The sequence below is a fragment of the Marmota flaviventris genome, chromosome 1 (genome assembly GCF_047511675.1).
Source record: "Marmota flaviventris isolate mMarFla1 chromosome 1, mMarFla1.hap1, whole genome shotgun sequence".
Classification (NCBI taxonomy): domain Eukaryota; kingdom Metazoa; phylum Chordata; class Mammalia; order Rodentia; family Sciuridae; genus Marmota; species Marmota flaviventris.
In genome coordinates this window covers 48,110,901-48,136,586 of record NC_092498.1, presented here as the reverse complement: position 1 = coordinate 48,136,586, position 25,686 = coordinate 48,110,901, and the positions used below count along the sequence as shown (strand labels likewise).

The window sequence follows — 25,686 nt, the reverse complement described above, 5'->3', positions numbered from 1 at the left end:
TGCTATTCAGGCACCAGACTTGTGTTTCCTTAAGCACAAATGTGTGTCTTGCCACTCATTCTGTTTCCTTGATTATTCTGGGCACACACATAGCTGTTCAATCTCTATTGTCTCCTCACCTTGTCCTTCCGTCTTGTCCAGTACTAATACACAGTTTTGGCTTTCCTTGGAGATGATCCTATGGAACTCTTTTCCCAGCCTGACTAATACCTAAGAACCCTCTTTCTTCTGCAGCCCTCTTGGAAGCCCATCCAGCCCAGCCTATTCCTGCTCATGTTTCTAGATGCTGCCCCATCACAATAACATATTGCTTTCAAGATTAGTCCTAGAGCTACTCAAATTACATATTATTATAGAATGTTTAAGTATTATATGCCCAACTTCTTCCTTAAAAAAAACTGGCAGGAAATGACAATATCTAATAATACCAGAACATAAGCACTAATCATCTAATACTGATATCAAATATTCAAGTTCCTTAACTCTCTAATCCTTCCTTTACCGGAAAGATTATGCTCCACCACAGCTTTTGATTTTCTACCATGGCTACCCAAAAAAGTTAAGTTCCCTTCCTAGAGGTCCAGTTTGTTCTTAAAGGGTCCAGCAGAAACCACCTCTTTTAACATGACAGATTGCTTTAATCTTGTCAAGAAATTATGTGAGAGTATCTTTTAAATAGAGGAAGACCTGGGTGAGGACATCAGAATTAAAGAATCCAATTACAAGTACAAAAGAATTGAAGCTTTGCTGATTGTCATAGGGAATTCTAAATTGACTACACAGCATAAATTTATACTAAATGCATTCATTCAGCAAGTTATGTGCCAGGAATTGTGTAAACTTGATCTCTGCCCTGACCCACATGTCTGTAATTTATTTGAAGGTTTTGTTGTAATGCAAGGCTTCACAGAGTCTAGTTACATTATTATGAGTGCTTGGTTACTTTGGTTAGGGTTTTGCTAAAAATTGTGCTTAGAATCATGTGCACATTATTGGATGATGAGGCACACTACCATTTTTATCACAGAAAAGGAGCTTCTTTTAAGAAGTCATTATTTTATATTAAACACAGGAAAGAATTCTAGCCTCTTAAGTTTTATGTATCTGAAAGCATATTTTTCCACTAATACAAATTATCTGTATCCAGAAAATCAAGTTTGTTTAAAGCAAATGTGGTATTAGTTTAACCGTATTTTTTGAAAGAAACATAGTAAGCTTGCTTCCTTTTCCTCTGTGCTCACCTACTGTCCCACAAACAAAACTAACTGTCCCAAATCTCTCTGATTTTAAAATTGTTTATGTCACTTTAACATATTTGGATAGTTAAGTTTGTGCTGTGGGAAGTTCCAGATCTGTTGTTCAGGTTTGCACTGTTTATTTAGATTGAAAGTCAAAAAGATAGTTCTCGAAGATACTAATAAAAGGGAGAATGAGGAGAAACTCATTTGAAATCACATCTGCCCTTTGGGTTTGTCCAAGAGGGAAGTTTCACTGCTCAATATGAAAGTCAACTTTCTCATTGATGCTTTGCTAAGGTCAGGGAGTTACTAAACTGCCACAGAAAAGTTTAATTTCCTGTTCCATTTTTTCCTGGAGCATTTGTGCACGTTGGTTAAATTAATGCTAGATTTTCCACCAGGGAAGTGGTAGGCTTAGGGCTGAAGCTATTGGAATGCTATTATTCTTCCTATTGCTTGTTAAAGAAACAGTGAAACATCAAGAGGACACTCAATGTGACAGAACGGTGCTGGACTTCTAGTGGCATTTTGAAACATAACTTTATAACTTGACACCTGTATAACATGCTATACTATAACTTTTTAATGAAAAAAGGAGCGTTTCCAATAATCACATTCATGTTGCATATATGCGTTCTTACCCCAAGCAGGGCCAAATGCAGTGAGAATATTTTCATGATATTGTCCTTTGGGATATGATAATGCTACTCTCCAGCCTTTTATAATCTCAAGGCTTTTCAAAGCATTCTCAGCAACAGTGTCTAGTTTGATCTCATAGCAACTCTGTAGCAGGCCATTTCCATGCCTCAGCCACAGACTAGGAAATTCAAATTTTAAAAAATCGCTTTTCTGTGATGACTCAACCTGAGCACTGAAACTGGGACTCCCTATTTCAATCTCAGGCAATGTCCCTTTTGCTTAGAAAGGACAAAAGGGTCAAAGCAGGATCTATTTTCGATGCATGAAGCTTTAGCAGGTCCTTCTGGTGGTTCCAGAAGTCTATACCACCACACTTAAACCACACACACGCCTTTTCCTATATCAAAACAAGTAAGAAGCACCAGGATCCTGAAGCAATATTACTGTTTAAGTAAATCCTGTTTTCTTCTTATAGATTATTCACTATCATCATTTTATCTCAGTTTCCTCTCTCAGACATACCCAGAATATGCTCAGGGCTAGTGGTAATTTATCAAGATCAGTTATGAGGTGGGTTAAAAGGCATAGGCAAAGAAAAGGATTAAAATATCAAAATTTATGAATAATTTACATGCACACCAAATACCATGGTATGATAAATCAGGAAAGATGTGCTACATTCTCCCTATTTGCAGTCAAACACGCTTTGTGGTGGAGGACAGAAAGTATGTGCACACCTGGAAAGCCAGTGCAATGTTCTTAAATTTAACTGTATGTATAGATGTCAGAGGGGGAAAATGACAGAGGCCAGCCACCATAGGATAAGTAGCTTTAAATATCTGCCTGCGCAAAATCTATGAAAAAAAGGATGTGGGCCAAGAATAGAAATATGGACTATGCATGATTCATAAAACAAGTATAATATAGCCCATATAAAGTGCTTGTGTGTGAGGTCAATGCTCAAATTTAGCTTTTTAAGGACAGAAAGAAAACAAGCAATTACTGGATGCCAATTCTGCCCTGCCATTATGCTGGATGTTGTCACATACACGAATTTAGATAGTTTAATTTTCTTGATGAGAAGACTAAAGGTTCACAAAGTTTGGTAAAGTTTGCCCATGATCCAATAGCTAGCCAATGAAACGGATGGAATTTAAGCGAACCCATTGTACAATATACTCCTGTAACAAGTTTGACATAAAAAACTTTGATAGAAAGAGTTGGGTCCATTTTCATCAACAATATGTAGAGTTGCAGCACTTAGCCTTTATCAAGGGGTTCTGTTTGGAATGAACTGTAAGCAGACTGGTGGGGATTTCTACTGGGAATACCAGCTGAGGCTTAGAAATACCAAAAGTACTTATATTTCAGGGCACATGATCAAGCCCATTCTATGCTTCCAAATTCATGGGCTCTTCCTAATAATTACTTGGTGCATCTGTTATTTTTTATTACAAACACCTCAGGCCTGTGTTAGTGAATTTAATTGAAAATTGAGCATGTCTAAGGCTGAGGCAGGAGGATGGCAAGTTTCAGGCCAGCCTAAGCAATTTAGAGAGACCCTGTCTCAAAATAAAAAATAAAAATGGAGGGATGAAAAAAAAAGAAAAGAAAGAGAAAAAATGTGAATAATTTTTTAAGATTCTTATACATCCCAGATTTGTCATCATATTCTCTTTTTTGAAACCCCATACATGATAAGCCAAAAATGCTATTTTACATTTTCAACAAACCTCCAAAAAGTATGAAATTTGACAAAGTACTGTTTACCTTGCCAACTTCCAACTTTGGAATAGTGTTTCGTCAGAGAATATAAAGGCTATTTTAGAATATGAGCTCATCCTTGGAGTAGGAATGGCCCGAGGGGAAAAAAATATCCAAAGGAAGCTAAAGGGAAAAGTGAAAGCAAAACATTCTTTTCACCCCCAAAGGCCACAGACTCAAAGTTGATAACAGCAAGCACTTTTTATAATGTCAGTGTATCTAGTGGTTTCCATTTCAACAGGTTTATCTCATATGAGTTTCCAATTCCGTTAGTACAAGAAACAGAATTGCTCAGGGGGACAAAGAGGCAGAAGTTATTGCCACTATCTTGAAAGAACAAGAGGGAATGGCACTTATAAAATGATTAATTCCTTGATACATAAGAAATTTAACATAACTTGTTTAAATATGAACTTCATCAAGACTTCATTAAAATGTGTCTAAAGTAAGCTGTTTGAATTTGTTTAAAATTCCCTCCGAATAAGCAGTTCTTCATCGTATGCATATTTCATTATAAAAATTTAACATAGATCTAATCAAGTATCTCAGAGAAATCCACAGGCATTAAATGCTCATCAAGCAACCCAGCTAATTCCATGAAAGCCGCTCACCTCTTAGCATGCTGACAGCTTCTCCCCACAGCCTCCTACCGGTAGATGCCTGTATTTAAAGCCCATGATCACCGTTTAAAATCAACACCTTTGAATCAGTTAAAATATAAAACTATGTAAGAAAAAAAATGCATTTTTCAGTAGAATCAGCCTGTTAAAATATGGAAATTTTTTGATAGAGAGGTTAGAGGATGTAACATGGGAAATAACTGGAAAGGCACACCAGTTGAGAAAGGATGTTCTTTTGAAAAAAGATGGTAGATACTTGAGAATGTATATTGAGTAAGGGTCCCAATGAAACAAAGGAACTGAAGGCAACAGGAGAGCTTGGTGACAACTAATGAAGAAAATTCAATGTAGCAAAATGGTATGATGATTTCTATTAGCCAGAGGCCCAAGAAATGTACCAGGGACCTTGGTGAAGTTCAAGGGACCCTGGAGCAGGAAGAAGAGCCTCAGAGTTCAGCAAAGAGATTAGAAGAGAGAGAAGGAGTTCTTCTCATTTCCTGTCCCCTGATCAGAGAGGTCAGAGCTGGCCTTCTCTGACCCTTAAATTCATCAGTTGTTCATTAGTTCATTCATTGGCTAGAAATTTATGCAGTGCTCATTGTGTTTCAGATTCTGTTTTAGCACTGGAGACATAGCAGTAAACAAATTAAATAAATATTCCATATAGAGAGATAATTAAAAAAATCAAACAAATATTTTTTTCAGGATCCAAAATCTTAACCTCTTTCCTCTGCTCCCCAGCCTACCTCACCTCTCCCCATCCTCAACTATAACATGCTGTTAATTTTAGCATCTTGCTTTTTTTTTTTTTTAATCCAGCAAATTTTAGGACTTTGCCTTCATATAAGCAGGACTAACTTTGAGTGACACATCAGCCTTCCTAAGTTTGTCTTGATTCTAAAAGGTCATTGTACTGTGAAACCACAGTGGTAGAAAGCCTGCAGGATAGACAGAAGAACCCCATGAGGCTCTCATCTCAGTCACTCCACGGCGTACACCACAACTTCTGTTCTTTATAGCAACTACTTAAGTGCTCGCCTACTTTGTTAAGGCCAAATGTTAGGGTCTGTCAGGGCTACAGAGATGAATAAGTCCTCTAAGAAATTAAATAATTCATATTCTGAGAGCTAACTGAGTGTTCCCTATCTGCCAGACAAGTTAATTGCGTCACATGATTTATCTCATGTAAGACCCATCTTCAAGTAAGGAAACAAAATCCTAAAGAAGTCAAGATAAATGTCCAAGGCAACAAGTTAACAAATGATGCCAATTTAACTCTAGAACACTCTTATATAATTAACTAATTTTCCCCCTCATTTTTATTGGTTTCCTATTGCTGCCATAACAAGATATCACAAACTTAAGATGGCTTAAGACAACAGAAATGTATTGTTTCACAATTTTGGAGACTTGAAACCTGAGATCAAGGTGTCAGACATGCCATGTTCCCTCTGAAACCCCATACTGAAATCCTTTCTTGTATCTTCTTACTTGTTGAGAGTTTCTTGGTGATGTTTGGCGTTCTTTGGCACACAGCTGTGTCACTCCAATCGCTGCCCTTCATGGTCTTCTCCCAGGATGTCTGTCTTCTTGTAAGAACACCAGTCATATTGGATCAGGAGCCCACGCTATTCCACAGTGACCTCATCTTAACCAATTACATTTACAACAATCCTAATTCCAAATAAGGTCATATTCTGTAGTACCAGAGGTTAGGACTTCAGAATAGCTTTGGAAGGGAGCACAGCTCAACCCATAACTCTAATGAATGGATATAGTATACGGGGATAGAATGGAGATAGAGAGAACACAGGTTTCAGTCGAATCCTGTCCTATCAATATGATAACTTACTTTAAGACCCTTTTCTTCCATGAGCTTCATTTTCCTCACTTACAAAAAAACTTATTTCCAGTTCTAATGTTCTGATGTTCCTTTATTTTTAAATAATTATACAGAAAGATAAGTCTTATTAGGTACATTAAGTACACATCTCTTTATGAAGATAAAGGATACCATGATGGAGGTGATAGAATTTCATAGATTTCAGAATGTTTTAAGAATAATCATGAGGACTTCTAGAGGAGCTGAGTGGGGCAGATGTACCAGAGGAGACTTAAGATGGAGGTAGAGATGTTGGAGTTTGGAGAATAGGGTCTTGAGCTGGCTTACAGATTGTGACACATAGGCAGAGGGGGGTTGGGGAGGCATGTTGGGTCGTGATGGGGTGGAGAATGGTTTTTACCAAATTGAGTAGACTTAGAGTTAGAACTACTGAAGGCTTTCCCCAGAAATACTATGGGAGCTGTGCATAGATAGCATAGAATGTATAGACAGATGGAGACATAACTTGTTAGACTACTAAAAGAGGTTATATTATTAAAAATGATGATATGATACAGCATTGAGATTGGGAAGGTAGACTCTAAGAGTTGAGATCCAATTAACTAGAATATGGACCCATTTGAGAGATTAGGGGAAATTTCACCTTATATCATCCATAAAGGCTTCTGATAAGGTGACATTTATTTAATGTACTCAATATCAAAAAGGCCTAAATGTGCAAGGAAGTTATTGCTTAAAGGCAATTTATAAACCACAAACAGGAAATCTAGGTATGGGTTAGAAACCAAGTAGACGAGACAGACTGGGAGGTAACAGACAATCTGGGTTGAGACACATGGTTTCAAATGAGAGATGTGCACAAGGCCTTTAAAGAACAGTGTAAATATGGTTAACACTACTGAACTGTACATGTAAATATTTAAGAGGATAACCTTTATAATGTGTGGAATTTTAAACCATTATTAAAAATTGATTTGAAGGATTAAAAAAGAAAGAAAGAAAATTGAAGACTATTGTGACTTTTCTAATTTGGAGTTTTCCAATGTGGCTCAGTGGCAGACCTAGAATTTTTGGTAAGGAGCCATGCTAGATGAATTTGGTGAAGGGCAAAGAGTTGGGGGGACAAGAAATATCAAAGATAAACCTAAGGCTTAAATCCTATGTATTGAGAATGGAAGAGGAAGTCAGGTCCTATTCATGGAAATAAAAATGTCAAGAAGAGTCATTGGTTTGGACATGCAAGTTTTAAGAGAAAATTATTTAATTATTATAGTATTGTGCCATTCTATAAAATATACAAGGAAATTGAAGATACAGATGATAAGTTGATTCATTCACCAAAAAATGTTTAAAACAAGACAACTAAAAGACCAAGCAACAAAAATATCATCAAAGGATATCTATGTTTATCATCATAGTGAAGAAATTAACCTCAAAAGGAGACCATGAGTTATTCAGAGAGGTCAGAGAATAAGCCCCATGTCACAGGATTCAAAGAGTTGTTGCCCAACAGTGGAAAATGCTTCAGAGAAAAATGATACAGAATGAAAACAAATCACTATTGGTAATCAGGGAGTCAACAAAAGAGAAGTTTCAGTAGAGAAAATCAAATGCAAAAGGTAGTAATGAGTAGGTGTCCAGTCAGTACATGCAAAGAAAACCATTTGCAGTATATATGAAGGGAAATAGAGATAGGGAGCATAGTAGGTAATTTGCCAGGAATCCAGGAAAGCTTACTGTTGTGTTATCAGTTCTAAGCATATTTACTGGTAGGTGGAATGGCCCAAGGAAAGCTTGAAACTAGTAATATAAGTAATTATTCAATGGAGAGGTTTGATACTGGCAATATTATAAGAATCAGAGTAACTGCGGAGCCAGTCCTAAAAAAGCTAAAAACGGAGTGTTCAAGAACACAGGGAGAAAGCAAGATTTGGCAAAGGAAGAACATCTGGAAACAGATTCCCAACTTGTTTCCCCACCTTCAGTTCTACTCTGCCCCAGTCCATTTTGCAATGTGTGTTCTGCAGTGTTCTCCCTAAAACATAAATCTATTCATGTCAATCTTTTCTGAACATTCTTCAGGATCCAGACTTCTTATCAGGTGCACATTTCCAACACCTAGATCCTGGTGAACTTTTTATCTTACGTATTTGCTTTCCTGATTCCTTCAGTGCCCTCCCACCCCCTATGCTTTGAGTTTTCCAAATATATTGGGTTATTTATTTCTCCTTTGCATATGTGGGTTTTTATTCTTGTAGCACATTTCTGCTTCTTTTTCTTCTCTAATTCCTTCTCTGTCCTCTCTACCTCCTTTCAAAGAGAAGTCTTATTATTACCAGTTTCCTAACACTTTATTTATTTTGTTTGTCTCACAGGGGCTTTTATTCCTATAACATTCCTATCTCATAAAGAGCCCAGCACACACAAATTGCTCAATAAATACTTATTAAGTTAATGGAAAAAATAAAGGAGTGAATGAAAGCATTAGAGGAGAGAAAGGATAAAGAGGAAATGAGGTTTTGTTGCTGCTTTTTTCTTTTTTACAGCTGAAGAGGAGTGTTCTCAATGAGATAATCACAATTTTTTTTTTTAATTTAAAGAAAGAAAAGCCATTTTCCAAGAGGGAGAGCACATTTAGACATCTTCTGTGGATTTTTAGAAAACAAAATTATCACCACTACTGTGTCAGTAGTTAGATCACAGCCTCATCTACCCCTTTGTGGGCATTACTCACGCCATTGTGGTCATAAAGTTCAGACCTGCTCTTACCACCTCTGCCACCACTGACCTGCAGCACCTACTCAGTATGGCTGAAAAGGAGGGATCACCTCACATTTGCTCTGGCAAAATAACACCTATCAAGTCCTTGGCTTCCCCCAGAGCTACCCAGAGAATCTAGGTTTTTACCTGTCAGTAGCATGGACTCCAATCAATAAAAGGCAGAGGAAGAGGAAATCGGGAGATAAATTGCTATTATTTTCTGCTCCTTTCCTCAAATGTCCGTTCTGAGATGCAGTAGTTGAAAACAGCCTCTCTGCAGAGACTCCCCATAATATACCCACTTGTGTTTACTTTCCCTCCTTCTGCTTTTCCATTCCCATCTTGTATGGCTATTGTGTTTTCTAATAAAGTGTTAACACATAAGAATTTACCTAAAGTTCTGTTTCTAGAAAACCAGGGCTAAATAAGCAATTTTTATGAAATTTACCAATGTCCAATATACTATTGACTATTAAAATGCAAATGAAATGAATTAGGCCATTTTTAATAAGAACGTTCACTTATTTCCACTGAATTGTGGTTGGTTCCTGGGGAGAGTTGAAGTTGTATAGAACAGTCACCAAAACAGGAGAGTCAGGAAGAATAATCAAGCAACAAAGAAAGAGCAGTTCTCATTGTGGAGTGTCAACAGGAGATAATCAGGAACACATGGCTCTGGTGAGTATAAGTGTATTCTTCAAACAGCAATGTTTGCATCAGAGGAGCATGTACTAAGGAGATGTTGTGCCTGTTTATAATTTAATGTTGCTCCCTATGTTATGCAATGTTACAGTGTTATAGTCCATGAAAGGAGATAAATCTACTGAGTCACCTACTCCACTGAGGACAACACAACTGTGTTTACATATTATGTTGGAATAGTTTTAAGACTCAGCGGATGATCAGACAATATGCAAACATCCAATGTTGAGAGAAAATCCAGAAGAAATGACAACAGTACATCTGCTCAGTAAGGCACTTTGGACTGTTCATGTGGGAAAATGAATTAAAATTTGGCCAGAAATAAGGAGAGTACTTCTTTAGTATGCAGACTTGGCAGATTCTACACCATGATCTCAATTCATACTGAAAACAACTCTAGATATTGAATCAGATCCTACTGGTAAAAGTGTGGAGGTCAAAGTTACTCATCTTAAGTATTTGCTACTACAGAAACCTCTGTTGCTAAGCTGATAAAGTGCAAAGTGTCCTTTCAAAGATGCAAGAAAAACTGAGATATACCACTTGTTCATCAATGAATGAAAACTGATTTGAAAAAGACTCTGAGTATATGCTAGTTTCTCAGAGTTTATCCCCACAGACATTATCATATTCACTGACAGATTTTTTAAAAATATGCTCAGCTGAAGACTTTCATATGATTTTTTTTCATCTTAGGTTTACTCTCAACTTACACAACCTGGATGAACAGTTGAACATTTAAACACACTGGTTATTAAATTTCCTTTGTGGTTTTTAGCATCTTTTTATTTATGAATATGCGACAAAAATAAATGATTTTTCCTGGAAATTTATATATATGCATACATACAATATATTGTACAAAATTTATGGGATTCATAGATATTTTATACATCCAAATACATTCTCTTTTTTTTGTTGTTCTTTTTTAGATTTCCATGACAGTAGAGTGTATTTTGATATACATACATGGAGTACATCCAAATACATTCTTGAATCCAAGAACTTTTGGAAACACTTAAGATGCATGGATTCAACTTAAGAAAAACTCTAATAATACGAATACTTAGACTTGTCAGTTAAAAGTAATAACAAAATTCAAAATTTATCGATAGAAACAATACTACTTCTACAAAACACCTAAAAGCTAATTCTAGGTCTTTAGGAACACCTATACAGAATTTCCTCAGTTATTTTTTAATGAACTTCATAAGCAATTGTTTTGTATAATAATATACATTGCTCCTATATATACACCAACATATTGATTTCTTTCTTCATATTTGATATCTGAAATAATATTTCATCATTTGCAATTGAATTATTATTTTTAGAAGATATATTGCAAGTAGTATCTATTTATATCTGGTTTTAACTGAAGACTGCATAGTAGCTTTTTTCTACATTCCTTCCTATATCTAATAAATACTGGATCTAAAAAATCAGTGGCCAACAAAGGATAAAAATGGAGATACTAGGCAAATGTTTGAAAATTCAGTTTTCATATCCACTAGGTTTCTAAACTATAATTTTGAATTTAGAATCTTGCTTATGTTTAAACTATTTAAGACTGTGAATCATTTGGAAACCCAAGTCATCACATGTTTGGCATTTTTGGTAAAGAAAATTCTAGAGTGAATGTTTTAAGATGGTTTATAAGTAACAGAAGATCCAAAGCTGAAATGGAATTTTCTGTGACAACCTACAAATAACAGTTAACATATTCCTAAATTACAAACAAAGCAGAAATCATGAAAAGTCAAGTAAGGCAGCAAAAAAACAAACAAACAAACAAACAACAACAACAAATGGCTGAAAGTTAATGAGTAAAACATTTTATATAAAATTCTTAGAAAATATTTTAGGCATTTAAATATATAACTGTCTCCACTATTTTTAAAGAAATTACATTTACCACTGCTAGAAACTAACAAGAAGTGACTTTTAAAGTCAGTTTCATCCATCATAAATTTGATGTGTTCAAGAAAAGAAAAAGTGCAAATAAATGCTAGTGCACATAAACCCAAAATACACATTCCTCAATAATAATATAGTGTCCAAAAATTGATTCACATTTGCAGTTGAAGTTTCAACCAAGGGTGTATCTACATATATTATCTGCTATTGTTTGTCATATTTCTTGATCAAACGTGTTCCTTGACATTATAGCTAACAAACACAGACACTCAAAAGTCTTCTGATTTTCTTATTTAAATGTAATGTTATTTTGTATTTCAGTAAGTTCTTCCAGTTGTGGTTCCACAAATTATAATGACAGCTTTGAAATTACATTTATTGAGAGCAAAATTATTTATTGAGAGCAAAGTAGGAACCAAGTGGCTTGATTTCTGTTCCTCTGGGGCTGCACCATGTCATAATGCTAGCCACATGAATTAGCTAAACATCTTTAAGGGTCAGTAGTCTTATCTATTAAGTTGATGACAATCATACCTACTGTACCTATCTCACAGTATTGTGAGTCTAAAAGCAATAAATAAAAGTGTTTTTTAAAACAAATAGTAGTGACACTGGCGGTGTTGGTAATGAGGGTAGTAGCAATAGGATGGCATCCAAAAGGAGATTCTTTTCCAAACAATAACCATCATCAAATAGACCTAAATCTACTGTAGATATAAGATACTACTCACTGATTACTAAATTATCGTGTTATAATCCCTGAGGTAGCAGAGAATTCAGTGGCTTTGCCACCATGGTTTTTGTATGCAGGTTTTGTTTTTCTTTTTTACACTGGACTATGTTAAAGGCTATTCTTATAAGCTAGAACAAAGTGGTGTATTAAAATAGAAATTCTTTGTTTCCTTGGTTTGTGGTTTTTTCCTACACTTAGTAAGATTGCTAGTGAAGTTATCCTGAATAGTGTAAATACACATTAATCTCTATTTCTATAATTCTATGAACAAGAAAACACAGTATGTCAATTAATATGAAGAAACCTATGAGACTATTCCTTTAAACACCTCAGAAATTAAAAAAAAACACTTGAGAAATTTAATCACCAAGGAAGAACTGATTTAGCCAATTATAAAATGGAATTTTGAAGTTTCTGAGTCTGGCAGGGTCTGGGTACTCATATTGACTACCTTGAGGAAAGAGAGGCTTAGTGTCTATGAAATTTTGAATCTTTGATTTATGTTTCAGATCTTTCATCCTCAAATCACTTAGATCCCTAGTATTTTAGGAAGGAATCACATCACTCCCCTCCTCCCCTCCAAATTATCTGTTTCCTTCCACTGAAATGAAGTGAAATTCTAGAAGATAAAATAAAGGCCAGAACTTTCTGGAAGTAAATATAAGAAGTTGAAGCTTATGTAACGTGTTTCCCTGTCAACAGGTCACTCACAGGGCTGTTTATACTCGGGATGGCTTGCAGAAATCATGGAAGTTAATTTTAGTTTTACAGAAAGGACTGAGAGTCAGATTGTGGTCTTTGCAGAAATTGCCTCCTTTAGCTTGTGAATCTTACCTTTCTGATTTCCGGTGCATTACCGGAGAGAAGGAAGCACTGTTTGTCCTGGGTATGTCCTTTCCTGCATCTGCTCGCCTGAGTCTCGGTGGGTGTGTGGGGGGCAGCCCTGGGGACAGCGGTTGTGAGCTTCCTAGTCCCTCGGAGGGTCAGAGTCTGATAGAAGAGACAGATTGCCACCACCAAGACCACAAAAAAGGGCCGGGGGCAAAATCGCCGACGACAAAGAAACACTGGACGACAGATCATGACCAGTTCAGCTTCACTTGGCCCCTGTCCACGTTGCCGGAAAAGTCATAGCAGCTATTTTTTGTCAGCATGAAAAATACAAATGTGTCTTCTTTTTCCACAACTCCAATCAAGTTTGCTCCATCTCCGCTTAAGAACTTTCCAAAGCGTCATGCCAAAAGATCGTAGGTCCCGAAAAGTCTGAGGTGGTTAATAAAAGTCCTTCCATGAATGACAGTGAAAAGTGACTGACCTCGGTTAAAAAACAAATGAAAATATTAATAGACTATTAGTTACAAAACTAATAATCTGAGTGCATCCCAGGCTGCCAAACGGTTGGCTTCCGGCAATGTCTTATTTCCACGACATCCTTAAACTCACAGAAAAGGAGTCCAGCTCTGTCCCAGCTTTACAGAAAAAGAGAAAAATAACACCAAAGTAAATCTGGAGTCGGAAAACAGCACGGAAGAACGCAATAGGTTAAAACCCAAAGTGCCTGTTGCACAGCTGGATGCAGGCCAGGTTGCCCTAGCAGTTTTTCCTCCGGTTTTAAAGCAATACTGTTTCAGCCTTTTATGTTTCTTAACTGCTTCCCTCCATTCAGTTTTAAATTGCCACTTTGCTGTAAAGCATCCACGACTTTTAACATTAAGAGGGAACAAGCGGTTTGAATGGACATGATTAGTGTCAGGGTTTGGCTTGTCTTGGTTTCATTCCGTTTCAAGTTCAAAGTTCTGTGTACTTACTCAGTTTTCATCCTTTTAGCCAGAAAAAAAGTTTCCATGATCCCCCTAATGGATTGCTGATCAAAACCACTCGGAAGGAAACGCCCAGTCGTATGACTCCAATTCATCTCACACACCCCGACACACACGCGCAGACACGCAGACACACACGCGCGCGCCTGCTACACACTCGGCCTGGAGCTGGCGGACCTGGGGCATCGCAGCCACCCAGGCCGGCGGAGCGGGGCGGGGCTAAGGCCTGGAGCTCCTCTGGCTCTCCCCGGGCAGCCGGAGCCGCGCTGTCAGCTCTGAGTTGGAAACGGTGGGCTTCCACAGACTGGGAAAAGAAGTTTTGATTTTCCCTGAAATGTGGCTGCCTACCCAGAGCTGCAGAATTTGGAAACATATCTGCTGTCTGATTCGCTGTTTAATTGCTTTTTTTTTTTTTTTTTCTAACACAGCATTGGAAAAACAAATAGTTCTTAGTCAATCGATGCCAAAGGTCAAAGATGAGACTAAAGCAGACTCAATTAATTCGTAAGTCCTTCACTCTGGGGAACTGTGGTCACACTTACAAGGATAAGAGGGCCACCAGCACTGTCTGGACCACATAACAGGAAATCTTGTTGCATGCACCAGCATCAGGATAACTGAAGTCCGTACTTCTTTCACAGTAGTTACTAACACTTATTTCCTGAACTAATGTCCGGGTTTTACAAAGCCTAATTGCTACTTTGCTTTCTAAAATGAATTGTATGTAGCAGATGTTGGTGTAATTTTTGCCCAGTAGAAAGCGGTACACAGCCAGCTTTGCCCAAAATTCAACCCAGTATAATTCTATACAAACCATCACATGGACACTGCTGGTCCTGCCAGTTGTGCAAACTCCATTCCCTTTTGCTGGGTCAGTTGAAGGACCATCAAAGAGAATCTGCTGGGGCTTGTTGCTCCCTCTCCCAGTCCTTGCTTTGCGAACTCTGGATAGTAGGACTGGCCTAGACCCATGGAAGACATTCTTTGAAGGCTTTGAACCTAGATAGCTGCTATAACCTTTTCTAACCGAAATTCTTCCTTGTGGGCTGAAATTCTCCACTGAAGCCACACCCCTACAGTGAACCCAATCCAGAGGCAAGCTGCGTGCGGATCCGTCGCTTGTATTTTATGAGAAGGAGCGCCCTCTAGGGGTGCCCAGCTAACGTAGACTCAGAGAAATGGGCATCTCTGAATCTTTGCTTAAGAAGAAAAAATATCGAGTGTCTTAAAAATATTACTTAAAGCATTAAAGAATAAATATTCACCATAAAACCATATTTATTTCAAGTCTGTGTTTTCTCTCAGAACATTTTATTAGTTAATATAGATTCAGAGTCCTCAATTCCATGACAAATGAAGAAGAAAATAATGAAGTGGCGCTTGACATTGAAAAGCCAAGAGTTTTAAGAGGAAATGGTTAGACAATAGTGTTGTAAGACGTATAATTTAAGGGGATGTAATGGGACTTGAAGGATACTAGGAATTATGAGATCTCTAAGTTGGAATGGTCCCTGAGCTAAAGGAATGCAGAATATGACAATGCTGCTTACTGGGTGATACGGAATGAGCAGGCTGTTCTGTTGAGGCCAGAAGTCTGAAAATACAAGGTGTGAGAAATCTGAAAGACCATTTTTATGCATCATTAAATAGCCGGGTATAACATATAGAAGGAAGAGTAAATCAGATGTGCAGATAAAATTGCCTTTGGGTTGGGGGAAGTGAAAAACAATAGCATTAAAAGTTTAAATAAGATGCTAAAGTTAGACTCAAATAATAGTAATCAAGAAGAAGATGGGGAAAAAAGCATTCCAGAATGATTCTGGAAAGTTGAAGAACCCAGTTTCCACTTTAACCACTGAGTCCCAGGGAGCAAGAGAAGACAATAGATAGAGGGATATTGGCAGGAGAAAGAAGGGGGGTTGTTAAAGTAAGACCATAGGAAAGAAAGTACAGTACAAAATTTCACCAAATCATCTGAGGAGATCCACAGGTGACATCTGATTTTAGAGTAAACCCAATCTTGATGTGACCCTAGCATTTACTGCCTATTATCACTGTTCTTAAACAAGTGATTTGACTTATGTAAGTCTCAACCTTCCGCATCTGTGAAATAAAGACACTAACTTTGAAGTGTTGTTGGCACAACATAGATGATAATATACGGGAAGCACTTAGACATCTGTGAAAACCTCTTGGGTGAGTGTATGTTGAGTGCAACTCTGATATCAAAGTTTTGAACCTGGAAGCTGTGCTCAGTCCTCACTGAACTTATGGTGTGCTGTGGTGTGAGACCACGTACAGATAAGTATCAAATATTGGGCTTCATGGAAAATAAAGTACCAAAAGTAAACACCAGCACTTATTAGTTGTTCTCTCACTTTCAGTCTTCTAGATGTAGGTGAGGCAGGTGCTGGTTTGTCCTTCTAGTAGAAGGACAAAGGTGCCATGAAAGTGAACTTATAGGGATGACACATGGGATATAGTCATGACTAAATAGGAGGTTAGATCTATTTGGGTTTTCTCAATTTAAATTAAAAATTTAATACTTAAAAGCACAAAACTATACACTTTAATGAATACCATGTAACGTTTTGTACATGAACGTATTGTGTAAGGTTTAAGTCAGGTTAAAAGTATATACGTCCTCAAACATTGTTCATTTTTTATGGTGAAAACATTAAAATCCTTTCTTCTAGCTTTTTGAAACGCACAGTACATTGTCATGATCTACAGTAACTTTATTGTGCCATATCACACCAGGACTCTTTCTCTCAATTATTGCTTAGTCCCATTGATTAACTGTTCTCCATTTCTCCCTCTCTACTACCAGCCCTGACCTCTAGTAATCACCTTTCTACTCTCAACTTCCATGAGATCAACTTTTTATATTCCTCATATAATTGAGACCATCCAGTACTTTTCTTTGTATGCTTGGATGCTTTTGCTAAAACTAATGATTTTCGTTTCCATCCATGTTGTCACAAATGACTGGATTTCATTCTTGTCATGGCTGAAGAGTATTACACTATTTATATATACTACGTTTCCTTTTCATTTGTTTCTGTTTCTTGGCTACTGTGAACAGTGCTGGCAACGAACCATGGGAGAACAGATGTCTCTTTGGCATACTAATTTTATACAAATTGCTGGATCATGTTCTATTTTTAATTTTTTGAGGAACCTCCATACTGTTCTCCTAATGGTTGTATAATTTATATTCTCACCAACAGTGTGAAAGGGTTCCCTTTTCTCCACTTTCTCACCAGCACTCATTATCTTTTGTTGGTCCCTCTCTTCCTCTTTCTTCTGGTACTGAGGATTGAACTCAGGAACACTTTACCACTGAGCTTCATCTCCAATCCTTTTTGTATCAAGAAAGGGTCTCAGTAAGTTGCTGAGGCTAGCCTCAAACTTGCCAACCTCCTGCCTCAGTCTCCCAAGCGTCACTGGAATTATAGACTTGTGCCACTATGCCAAGGCTCTTTTGTCTTTTTGATATGAATTCTCTCTGGAATGGGGTGACATCTTACCATGGCTTTGATTTTCCCTGAGAGACATTAAACATTTTTTTCAGATGTCTTCTAGTAATTTGTATATTTTCTGAGAAATGTCTACTTAGTCTATTGCCCATTTTTTAAAATCAAACTTTGTTTTGTTTTTGCTATTTTTTTTTAGTTCCTTACAGATCAGATATATTTCCATGGAAGGCTAAGTAGAAGCATGAAATGAAGTTTGAAGGCATCAGACCAGAGAACACTAAAGCCTAATAAGTTGGGCCAGTGAGGGGATCGGGAGGGTAAATGTACAGTAAAACTAGGAACTAGGGATTCTGGCATGTTTCAAATTGAATGCTTCTATGCATATAGTTCCACAAAGTACCCTTTCCATTCCACAATTGCAGCATTCAAGGGCACATATTTAAGTAGCACTAAGACAGTAGAGACAACCCTATCCTATAATTTCAAGGTTGTACAAAACAGATCAATCTTCCTCCCAAATCTTTTCAGCATAAAATATCAGAGCAGTATGATGTTAACAACCTTATAATCTCAGTGGCTTGATACAATAAAAGCCATTTTTTTTAAATTTTTTGTGTAGTGCTGGAGATTGAACCTAGGGCCTTGTGCATGTGAGGCAAGCACTCTACCAACTAAGCTATATCCCCAGCCCCAAACCCTGTTTCTTTTATCATTTTTCAATGTTAGCCAGTTTCCACACTTCATTCCCAGGGTTCCTGCCATCTGCTCAGTTTCTATAGCCTAGACTCCTGGATAGCCACTTGGTTCCTCTAAATCCCACTAACAGATGAGGAAAAGGGATGAGCACAGTAGCTAGTGAGGGAAGTCTTTTAGAAGTCAAGCTTCTAAACTGGCCTATATCCTTTGTCTCATATTATTGATTAGCACCTAATCACATGGATCCACCTAATGGAAACTGAGCTGGGAAATGAGGTCTATCTACATGCCAAAGATGAAAAGGAAACAAGGCTGATAAACATATAGTAGTCCCAGACACAACTTAAGATGATAAGCCAAGGCTCGTGGAGAGTCAAAATTGGGAGTTCACATCTTTTGGCAAGTGATAAGAAAGCCTTAAAAAAGAAAAAAGGTTACTTCTCAACTGGGCCCTGAAGAGCCACAAAGATTTCAACTGCTGCAAAAGGGAAAAGATGAAGCTAGAAAAGAATGTCCGGTACCAACCAAGGGAGGATGAAATTTCCAAGCTTAGGAGTTTATTTAGTCTTTATCTGTAGAGAGTAGGAATCTAGAAGATTCTTTCCCAGAAGATTTATTAATGAAGATAGTGTGCTAGTTGACAAAGTAGGATGAATCTGAAAATAATATCTCATCAGCGTTGCTTTTAATTGTAAACTCACAAAGCAAAACCTCCTTTCTTTCCTAATGGGCATAAAAACAATAACCTAGGTTAAGTTCATTAATTGTTCTGAGAAATGCACAAATTTAAGAGAAAGATTTATGTGAAATATCAGATGCCTAATTTAGGGACTTCTCTATCCCTTAAGAGGCAAATGCTATACTCAGGTAATGTATATGCAAATATATATGCAAATGTACTTGATTATGTATTATCCCACAAAGTTATGGAAAAACAGAACATCATTCTACATCAGATTTACGATCATGATCCTTTCACACATATTCAACAGTTTTCATTTTCCACTAATTATAGTACAAACCCCAAGTAGAATCTACAGTGAGGTTCATATATGGTATTTGGTATACTCGACATTAGTGAACAGAAACACAGTTCTGCAGTTTTTCTGCGATTTCTAATGCAGTCAACCTTTAATTGCTTTATTTCCTTCCAACACAACTTGCTCCTCTCAAAATCGCTTAAGTGAAGTGACTTTTTGTTCAAGTTATGGCTTTCACTTTAAGATCTCTGAACATTTTTATAGAGCTTTCTATAAAAATTTCTATTAAAATCTATGGATTTTTTTAAAAAAGGTTTTCCTCTTTCCTCACAGTGGTTCTACACATGGAATGCCAAATGGTGACAGCAGTTCATGGCAAAGGTCTAAGAATCATGTCGACAAATAAAAAGGAACAGTATGCAAGGCACCCTTCATGAAGTGTCTGTCCAATTCAAAGGAAGAAAAATGGGGCTGGCATTGTGGCTCAGTGGTAGTGTGCTCGCCTAGCACAGGCAGGACCCAGGTTTGATTCTTAGCACCACATAAAAAAAATAAATAAATAAAGGCATTGTGTTGTGTCCATCTACACCTAAAAAATAAATATTTTTTTTTAAAAAAGGAAGAAAAATGCCAGTGAGTTTGCTTTGTGAGTTTACAATTAAAAGCAATGCTAATATTATTTTCACTATTCTACCTTTTTCTTGTTTTTTTTTGTTGTTGTTTTTAAGTAAACATATCCTAGTCTCTTTTAAAATATTTTTTTAGTTGTAGAGGGACACAATATCTTTACTTTATTTATTTTTATATGGTGCTGAGGATAGAACCCAGTGCTCACACATGCGAGGCAAGTGCTCTACCACTGAGCCACAACCCCAGCCCCTCTTTTTTAATTTTTTAGATGAACAATCATCCCAGATGAATCAAACATCTCTAAACCAAATGCTTTTAATTCTAGATTGCCCCAACTGTGTTGCTAAAATAAAAATCACTGGCGGAATCCCATATGCCAATATTTGGGGTTGTCTTTTTAAAAATGAGAAATCTCTCCTTAGTTTTCCACAATTTTCAACTAGTCACTTTCCTTACTTTCCACAACTTCCTCTCTTCTCATGCAAGCTTGCACTGGTATCAAAATTACTTTCGTAGTATTTGGCTATATTTTATGTACTAGTATACTTATAATCTTTACCTTACAGTATACATTGCTTTATGATGGAAGCTATTTTACCAACTCCATCAAGCAGTACTTTCTTGCACGTAATTGTTTTGAAAATTCATATTTTTAGATGTCTATGCATCATAGATTCAAATGCTTTTCATCATTGTTCCAATTTTTTCCTTGTGATTTCACATCCTGGTCATACTTAACCCACTGAAGGCAGTTGTCCTCCACTCCCCACCCCCAGGACATTTAGCAACTTCTAGAGATAGTTTTAGATCACAACTGTCAGGAGGAGAGGAGGCAGCAGAGATGCTACTGACTTTGAGTGCACAAAAGCCAGTGATGCTGCTGAACAGTTTCCCCACATGCAGGGGAGCCCCCCAGCCTGGCACAAATGTCAAAACCACAAAAAAAGTGAAACTCAAATTTAACCAAGGGGATAGCTGTTGCAGTTTTTAAATGGGAATGCCTACAATTTGTCTGTTACTTAAGTTAGAATAGTGAGCACCTTGGAGGCATGATTAGTTTCCCTGAGGTTTTAACTACTTTCCTGAAAATGTAATTACACTGCTCCCCAAACAAATGTGACATTGGTCATATAATATCCTTTAAGGCTCTCAAATTTGACATTTAGATTTGCATCCTTTAAAAGATGACAAATAAAGATCTGTGTATACATACCCTCTAAATCATAGATAAATAGATGGATGGATGATGGATAGGATGATGGATATATAGAAGGATAGACAGGCAGACAAATACAGAGGTAAAGGGTTTCACTTAAACAGTGGGTTCACAGGTATGATAAATATCACAATATGGTAAATATTGAATCCAATGAATCCTACTGTTTGTTTTCTTCAGAGCACAAGTTTACACCTTGACATGAAGTCAGAAATCCTGTTTTTATTAAATAATATATAAAACATGAACAAATTTACTTTTTGTTGGTTATATGACAGTATCAAATTATATTCTCAATTAGAAATCTCATTCATCTTCTCTGTAGATCTGCAATACAGGATTCCTTGGAAACCATACTTTTTAAAATATTTTAAGAGGGTCTGATAATTTTGCTTCTTTCACTTTCCACTTCCTTCTTTCTCCTTTCTTCCTGCCCTTCTGTTTCTTTCTTTTATGTAATCACAACTCAAGCATCCATTTACATTTTCAGAAAAAGAAAGTTTTACTGCATCACATTAACTATTTAAAGATTGATGTATGTGACATAATTGGAAGTTGGTTTGATCACTCCTATGATCGCTGGCATTTTCTTAGCTAATCTGAGTGGGTAAGAAGGTCACATTCTCTGAGCATCTCTTTGGTCACATATCCACTACAAAAAGTAGACTTCCATATCTAATCAATGCCATATGATCAATATATAAGCTCAGAGTTTTTTTGTATACAACAAGTAACTGAATTTCTCTTTAAAACAATTACTAGTAAAGTGATAGTACCTTTTGGTACAATTGGGAAACCCTAAAAATTATCTAGAACCATTCTCTACTACTCAAGAAAATAATTTGTTATACTGCAGATAAAAATACAAATGCTTCGAGGTTATGAACATCGATTTTGATAAATTCTAATGGGACACACTGGGGAAGACATAATAAAATCTACTAATTAACTATTAGTAAGATCTTTCTAGTCAATTGCCTCTATTTATGCTTAGGGTTATTTATATTTCTAGCTGGCCCTTTGGATTACATTTGACCTAGACAATCTTTTTAAAGTTACTTGGTATCTATTTAAATTGTTTTTATTTTAACATAACAGCATGGAGGGACCCTCTACTGGAGCAGGTATAACAATGAAAAAATAAATAAAAATGTGATAGCTAGTTTTTTTTTCTCCTGCTACTGTATTAAACTTGTGAATGTTTTAAACGCACACATCTTAAAGACTAGGAGCTACACACCTTGCTAAGCAGAGCTGTTCCTATTAACATAGGTGAGTAATGCAGGCAACACACAAGCAAACACACACAACCCCACTCTCACTGCCTACCCTGGCTACAGTCCCATCAAATCTGCAGAAAAATGGATAATTATGTTTTCCTCTACATTTCCTTTGTTAGCAGTCAATAAAAGTAAAAGGTGGTAGTGGATTCACTAAAAATTGAATTATATGGCTCTAAAATATTTTTTAAGAAATTATTTTCAGGGGGCTGGGGTTGTAGCTCAGTGGTTGAGCACTTGCCTTGCATGCGTGAGGCACTGGATTTGATCCTCAGCACCACATAAAAAAATAAATAAGTAAAATACTGTGTCCATCTACAACTAAAGAAATATTTTAATAAAAAAGAAATTATTTTCTTTCAGATAAATATTTTAATTATGTCTAGGATTCTGATGATGTATTTGGTTAAAAGACAGACCAATAAGGCATATAAGACATACTACTTTAAAATGGAAACAGCCAGAAGGAGGTATAATTCTTTCTTGTATCTTTTTAATTTCAATTAAAAAAAAAATCTCAAGTCAGTTTGTCTTAAATTTAATTTCAATTAATGAATTTCAATTCTTTTTAATTTAAATTAAAAAACAAAATCTCAAGTCAGTTTGTCTTAAATCACTTCAAACTTTATTTCTCTGTAGCAGAATCAAATCCTGAATAGTAAGATGCTGGGTCAGAAAGCATAAACTGTTCCAGTACTTTAGATTTTATCATCTAAATAAGGAAATCTAAAAAATCTTAACTAAAAATTCTAGTTTGTTGTTTCAAAAATTGAGGGGAAACCTCCATCTTAAACTTAACATTTTGAAGTTTCCAAGTTAGAGACTAATTACTTTCATGTTATCCCTACTTTATAATCTTAAGAGTTACGATTCACTATAACTATAGTTCATTAACAATATGTAAATGTTACTCCCAACTAACAATGCCATGACACAGTGTGCAAAGCTCCTCATGAATATTAGGCTTTTGGATTCTTGCCCTGACACAGCATCCTACCTCAGGTCCTCTTGTTCCAGACTACCTCCCGTTCCCAGAATCCTCATGACTTTGAACATCCCTGCTTCATCTATCTTTAGGACCAATTCAAATGATCCTTCCTTTGTTTCTTAACTATTGAAATAATCAAATTCCCTGCCTCCCCCATGTTCCCACAGAGCTTCCTACATCCAATTCTAGCATTTGTCAAAATGCCACAATCATTTAACATGTCAGCCCCCACCTATTTCTTTCACCAACACCCCCTCCCCCGCCACAGCAACATATGCACCTTAACCTAAACATTCTCAGCATCTAGGCACTTAATACAGTTATAAATATACCACTGAGGAGATTCTTTCCAATTAAAACCCATCTGCTCAAAGACTTTTTAAAAATGTGAACACTGAGAACTTTGCAATGTCTTCACATTCAGAGTATCATACATAACCCAAATTTATTAGACACTTACTTGTCTATGATTAAGACAATTAATTACATCTAGGTCCAAGGACAAAGGACATTAAAATTGCACAAACCTACACTGGTTGAAAACATAAAATACATGGAATTTGCTTCAAAGGAGAAAAGAACAAAAAAATAAAGTGCCCTTCAATTCACAATAGCTAAACCGTGGAGCCAACCTAGATGCCCTTCGGTGAATGAATGGATAAAAAAAAAATGCGGCATATATACATAATGGAATTTTACTCAGCAATAAAAGAGAAAAAAATCATGGCATTTGCAGGTAAATGGATGGCACTGGAGAAGATAATGCTAAGTGAAGTTAGCCAATCCCCAAAAAACAAATGCCAAATGTTTTCTCTGATATAAGGAGGTTGAATCATAGGGGTAGGGAGTGGGAGCATGGGAGGAATAGATGTATTCTAGAAAGGGCAGAGGGGTGGAAGGGAAAGGCATGGGGCAGGGGATTAGCAAGGATGGTGGAATGTGATTGATAGACATCATTATCCAAAGCACATGTATGAAGACACAAATTGGTGTCAACATACTTTATATACAACCATAGATATGAAAAATTGTGCTGTATACATGTAATAAGAATTGTAATGTATTCCGCTGTCATTTTTTTTTTTAAAATCAATAAAAAAATGAAGTGCCCTTAAAAGGAATGATTGTATGTTTATCAAACACTCAGCTTCATTTAGGCATTGAATTAAGCCATTTATTGCTTCAAATGTGTCACCACGAACATTTTAATATACACTCCAGAGCAGTAAGGCCTCAAGTTTCACCACCTATAAATTATGAACCCACATTTTGGACTTTTTTGTGCTAATGATGATTACATGAGTTTTGTACAACAAAGGTTTTGAATGCCCTTGGTGTAAATGTCACAAAGAATACTAATAGTTGGCCACATTTTTATTGAGGTAGTTCTGTGTTTGGCCCATTATATTATATATCTTAGATATTAACAGGTTCTACCCATTACTAAACACTTGCACAAAATTTTGGTTTACTTCTTTATATACACTTCATAAACTATTCAATGTTTGTTAAAACTTGTCAAGGTGTGTTCTAAGTGATTTGGTAAGAAGAATTTAGAAATTAAAAGGGCTGTAGCAGCTGGAAGCAGGGATGTTCCTGACTCAGACAAGGAACTTTGTCTTAAAATAAGGCTGTGCATAAGGCTTTTTCCTTTGACCAATTCTTATAAAATGAATGAGTTTGGGAAACTCATAATATATAGTTAAAGGATATAAATGATAAATTTGAGCATCTCCACGCAACGTACTAATAAGCTAACCGAATACTATATTATATGTTACTTCTCAAATGTTTATAAAATCTCCATGAAAACAGTGAGCATCATAAAATCATGATACACCATGATATTATGCAATCATGAGGATTCACATTATGAACCAAAGTTCTCTCTTTGGTCTGGCAGTTATGAAATCAGACTGCAGCAGCTCAGAATCACGGAATCTCAAAGCTGGAAGAGAACTCTGAAATCTCCTAATTCATGCCCTCTCGGTAACATTGCATAGATTTTATACTGTATTAAATTCTAAGAGGCTCCTAAGTGCTTTTAATTAAAGCAGAAATGCAACAGACCCAGTAATAAAGGAAGTATGATGTAATAACTACTTAAAAGTTTTAAGGACTTTTCTATACCAGACTCTATTTTAAATAAAACACCCACTAAGTAAGATCTAAAATCTAAATAGCACCTGTAGAATAAAATCTTAGGAGTGCTTTAAAGACACCCTGTACCAGCACCACACTGGTCTAATAAGGCCCAGAGTGATTAAAGACTGAAACTAACTCATGTATGTCACAGATTCAAAAATAGAGCTGAATATGAAGCTCCAGTCAGAGATCTCTTCACTCATGTTGGCCACACTGCCTCCAGTAAAAACATCTAT

The 25,686-nt window shown here is 36.5% G+C and overlaps 1 protein-coding gene across 2 annotated transcripts in view; it reads right to left on the bottom strand.

The window, feature by feature from the left end:
- The window catches only part of Cped1 (cadherin like and PC-esterase domain containing 1), a 253,823-nt gene extending 239,633 nt beyond the window's left edge, over positions 1-14,190 (bottom strand). The window contains exons 1-2 of one of the 2 annotated variants that reach the window (XM_027926517.2): positions 14,025-14,190; positions 13,051-13,531 (exon numbers count right to left, since the gene is read on the bottom strand). In XM_027926517.2, the coding sequence (XP_027782318.2) occupies positions 13,051-13,299 (249 nt within the window). In that variant the 5' untranslated portion in view covers positions 13,300-13,531; positions 14,025-14,190. The other variant, XM_071612805.1, reaches the window with a different exon arrangement.
- Between the last annotated feature and the right edge of the window lie 11,496 nt (positions 14,191-25,686).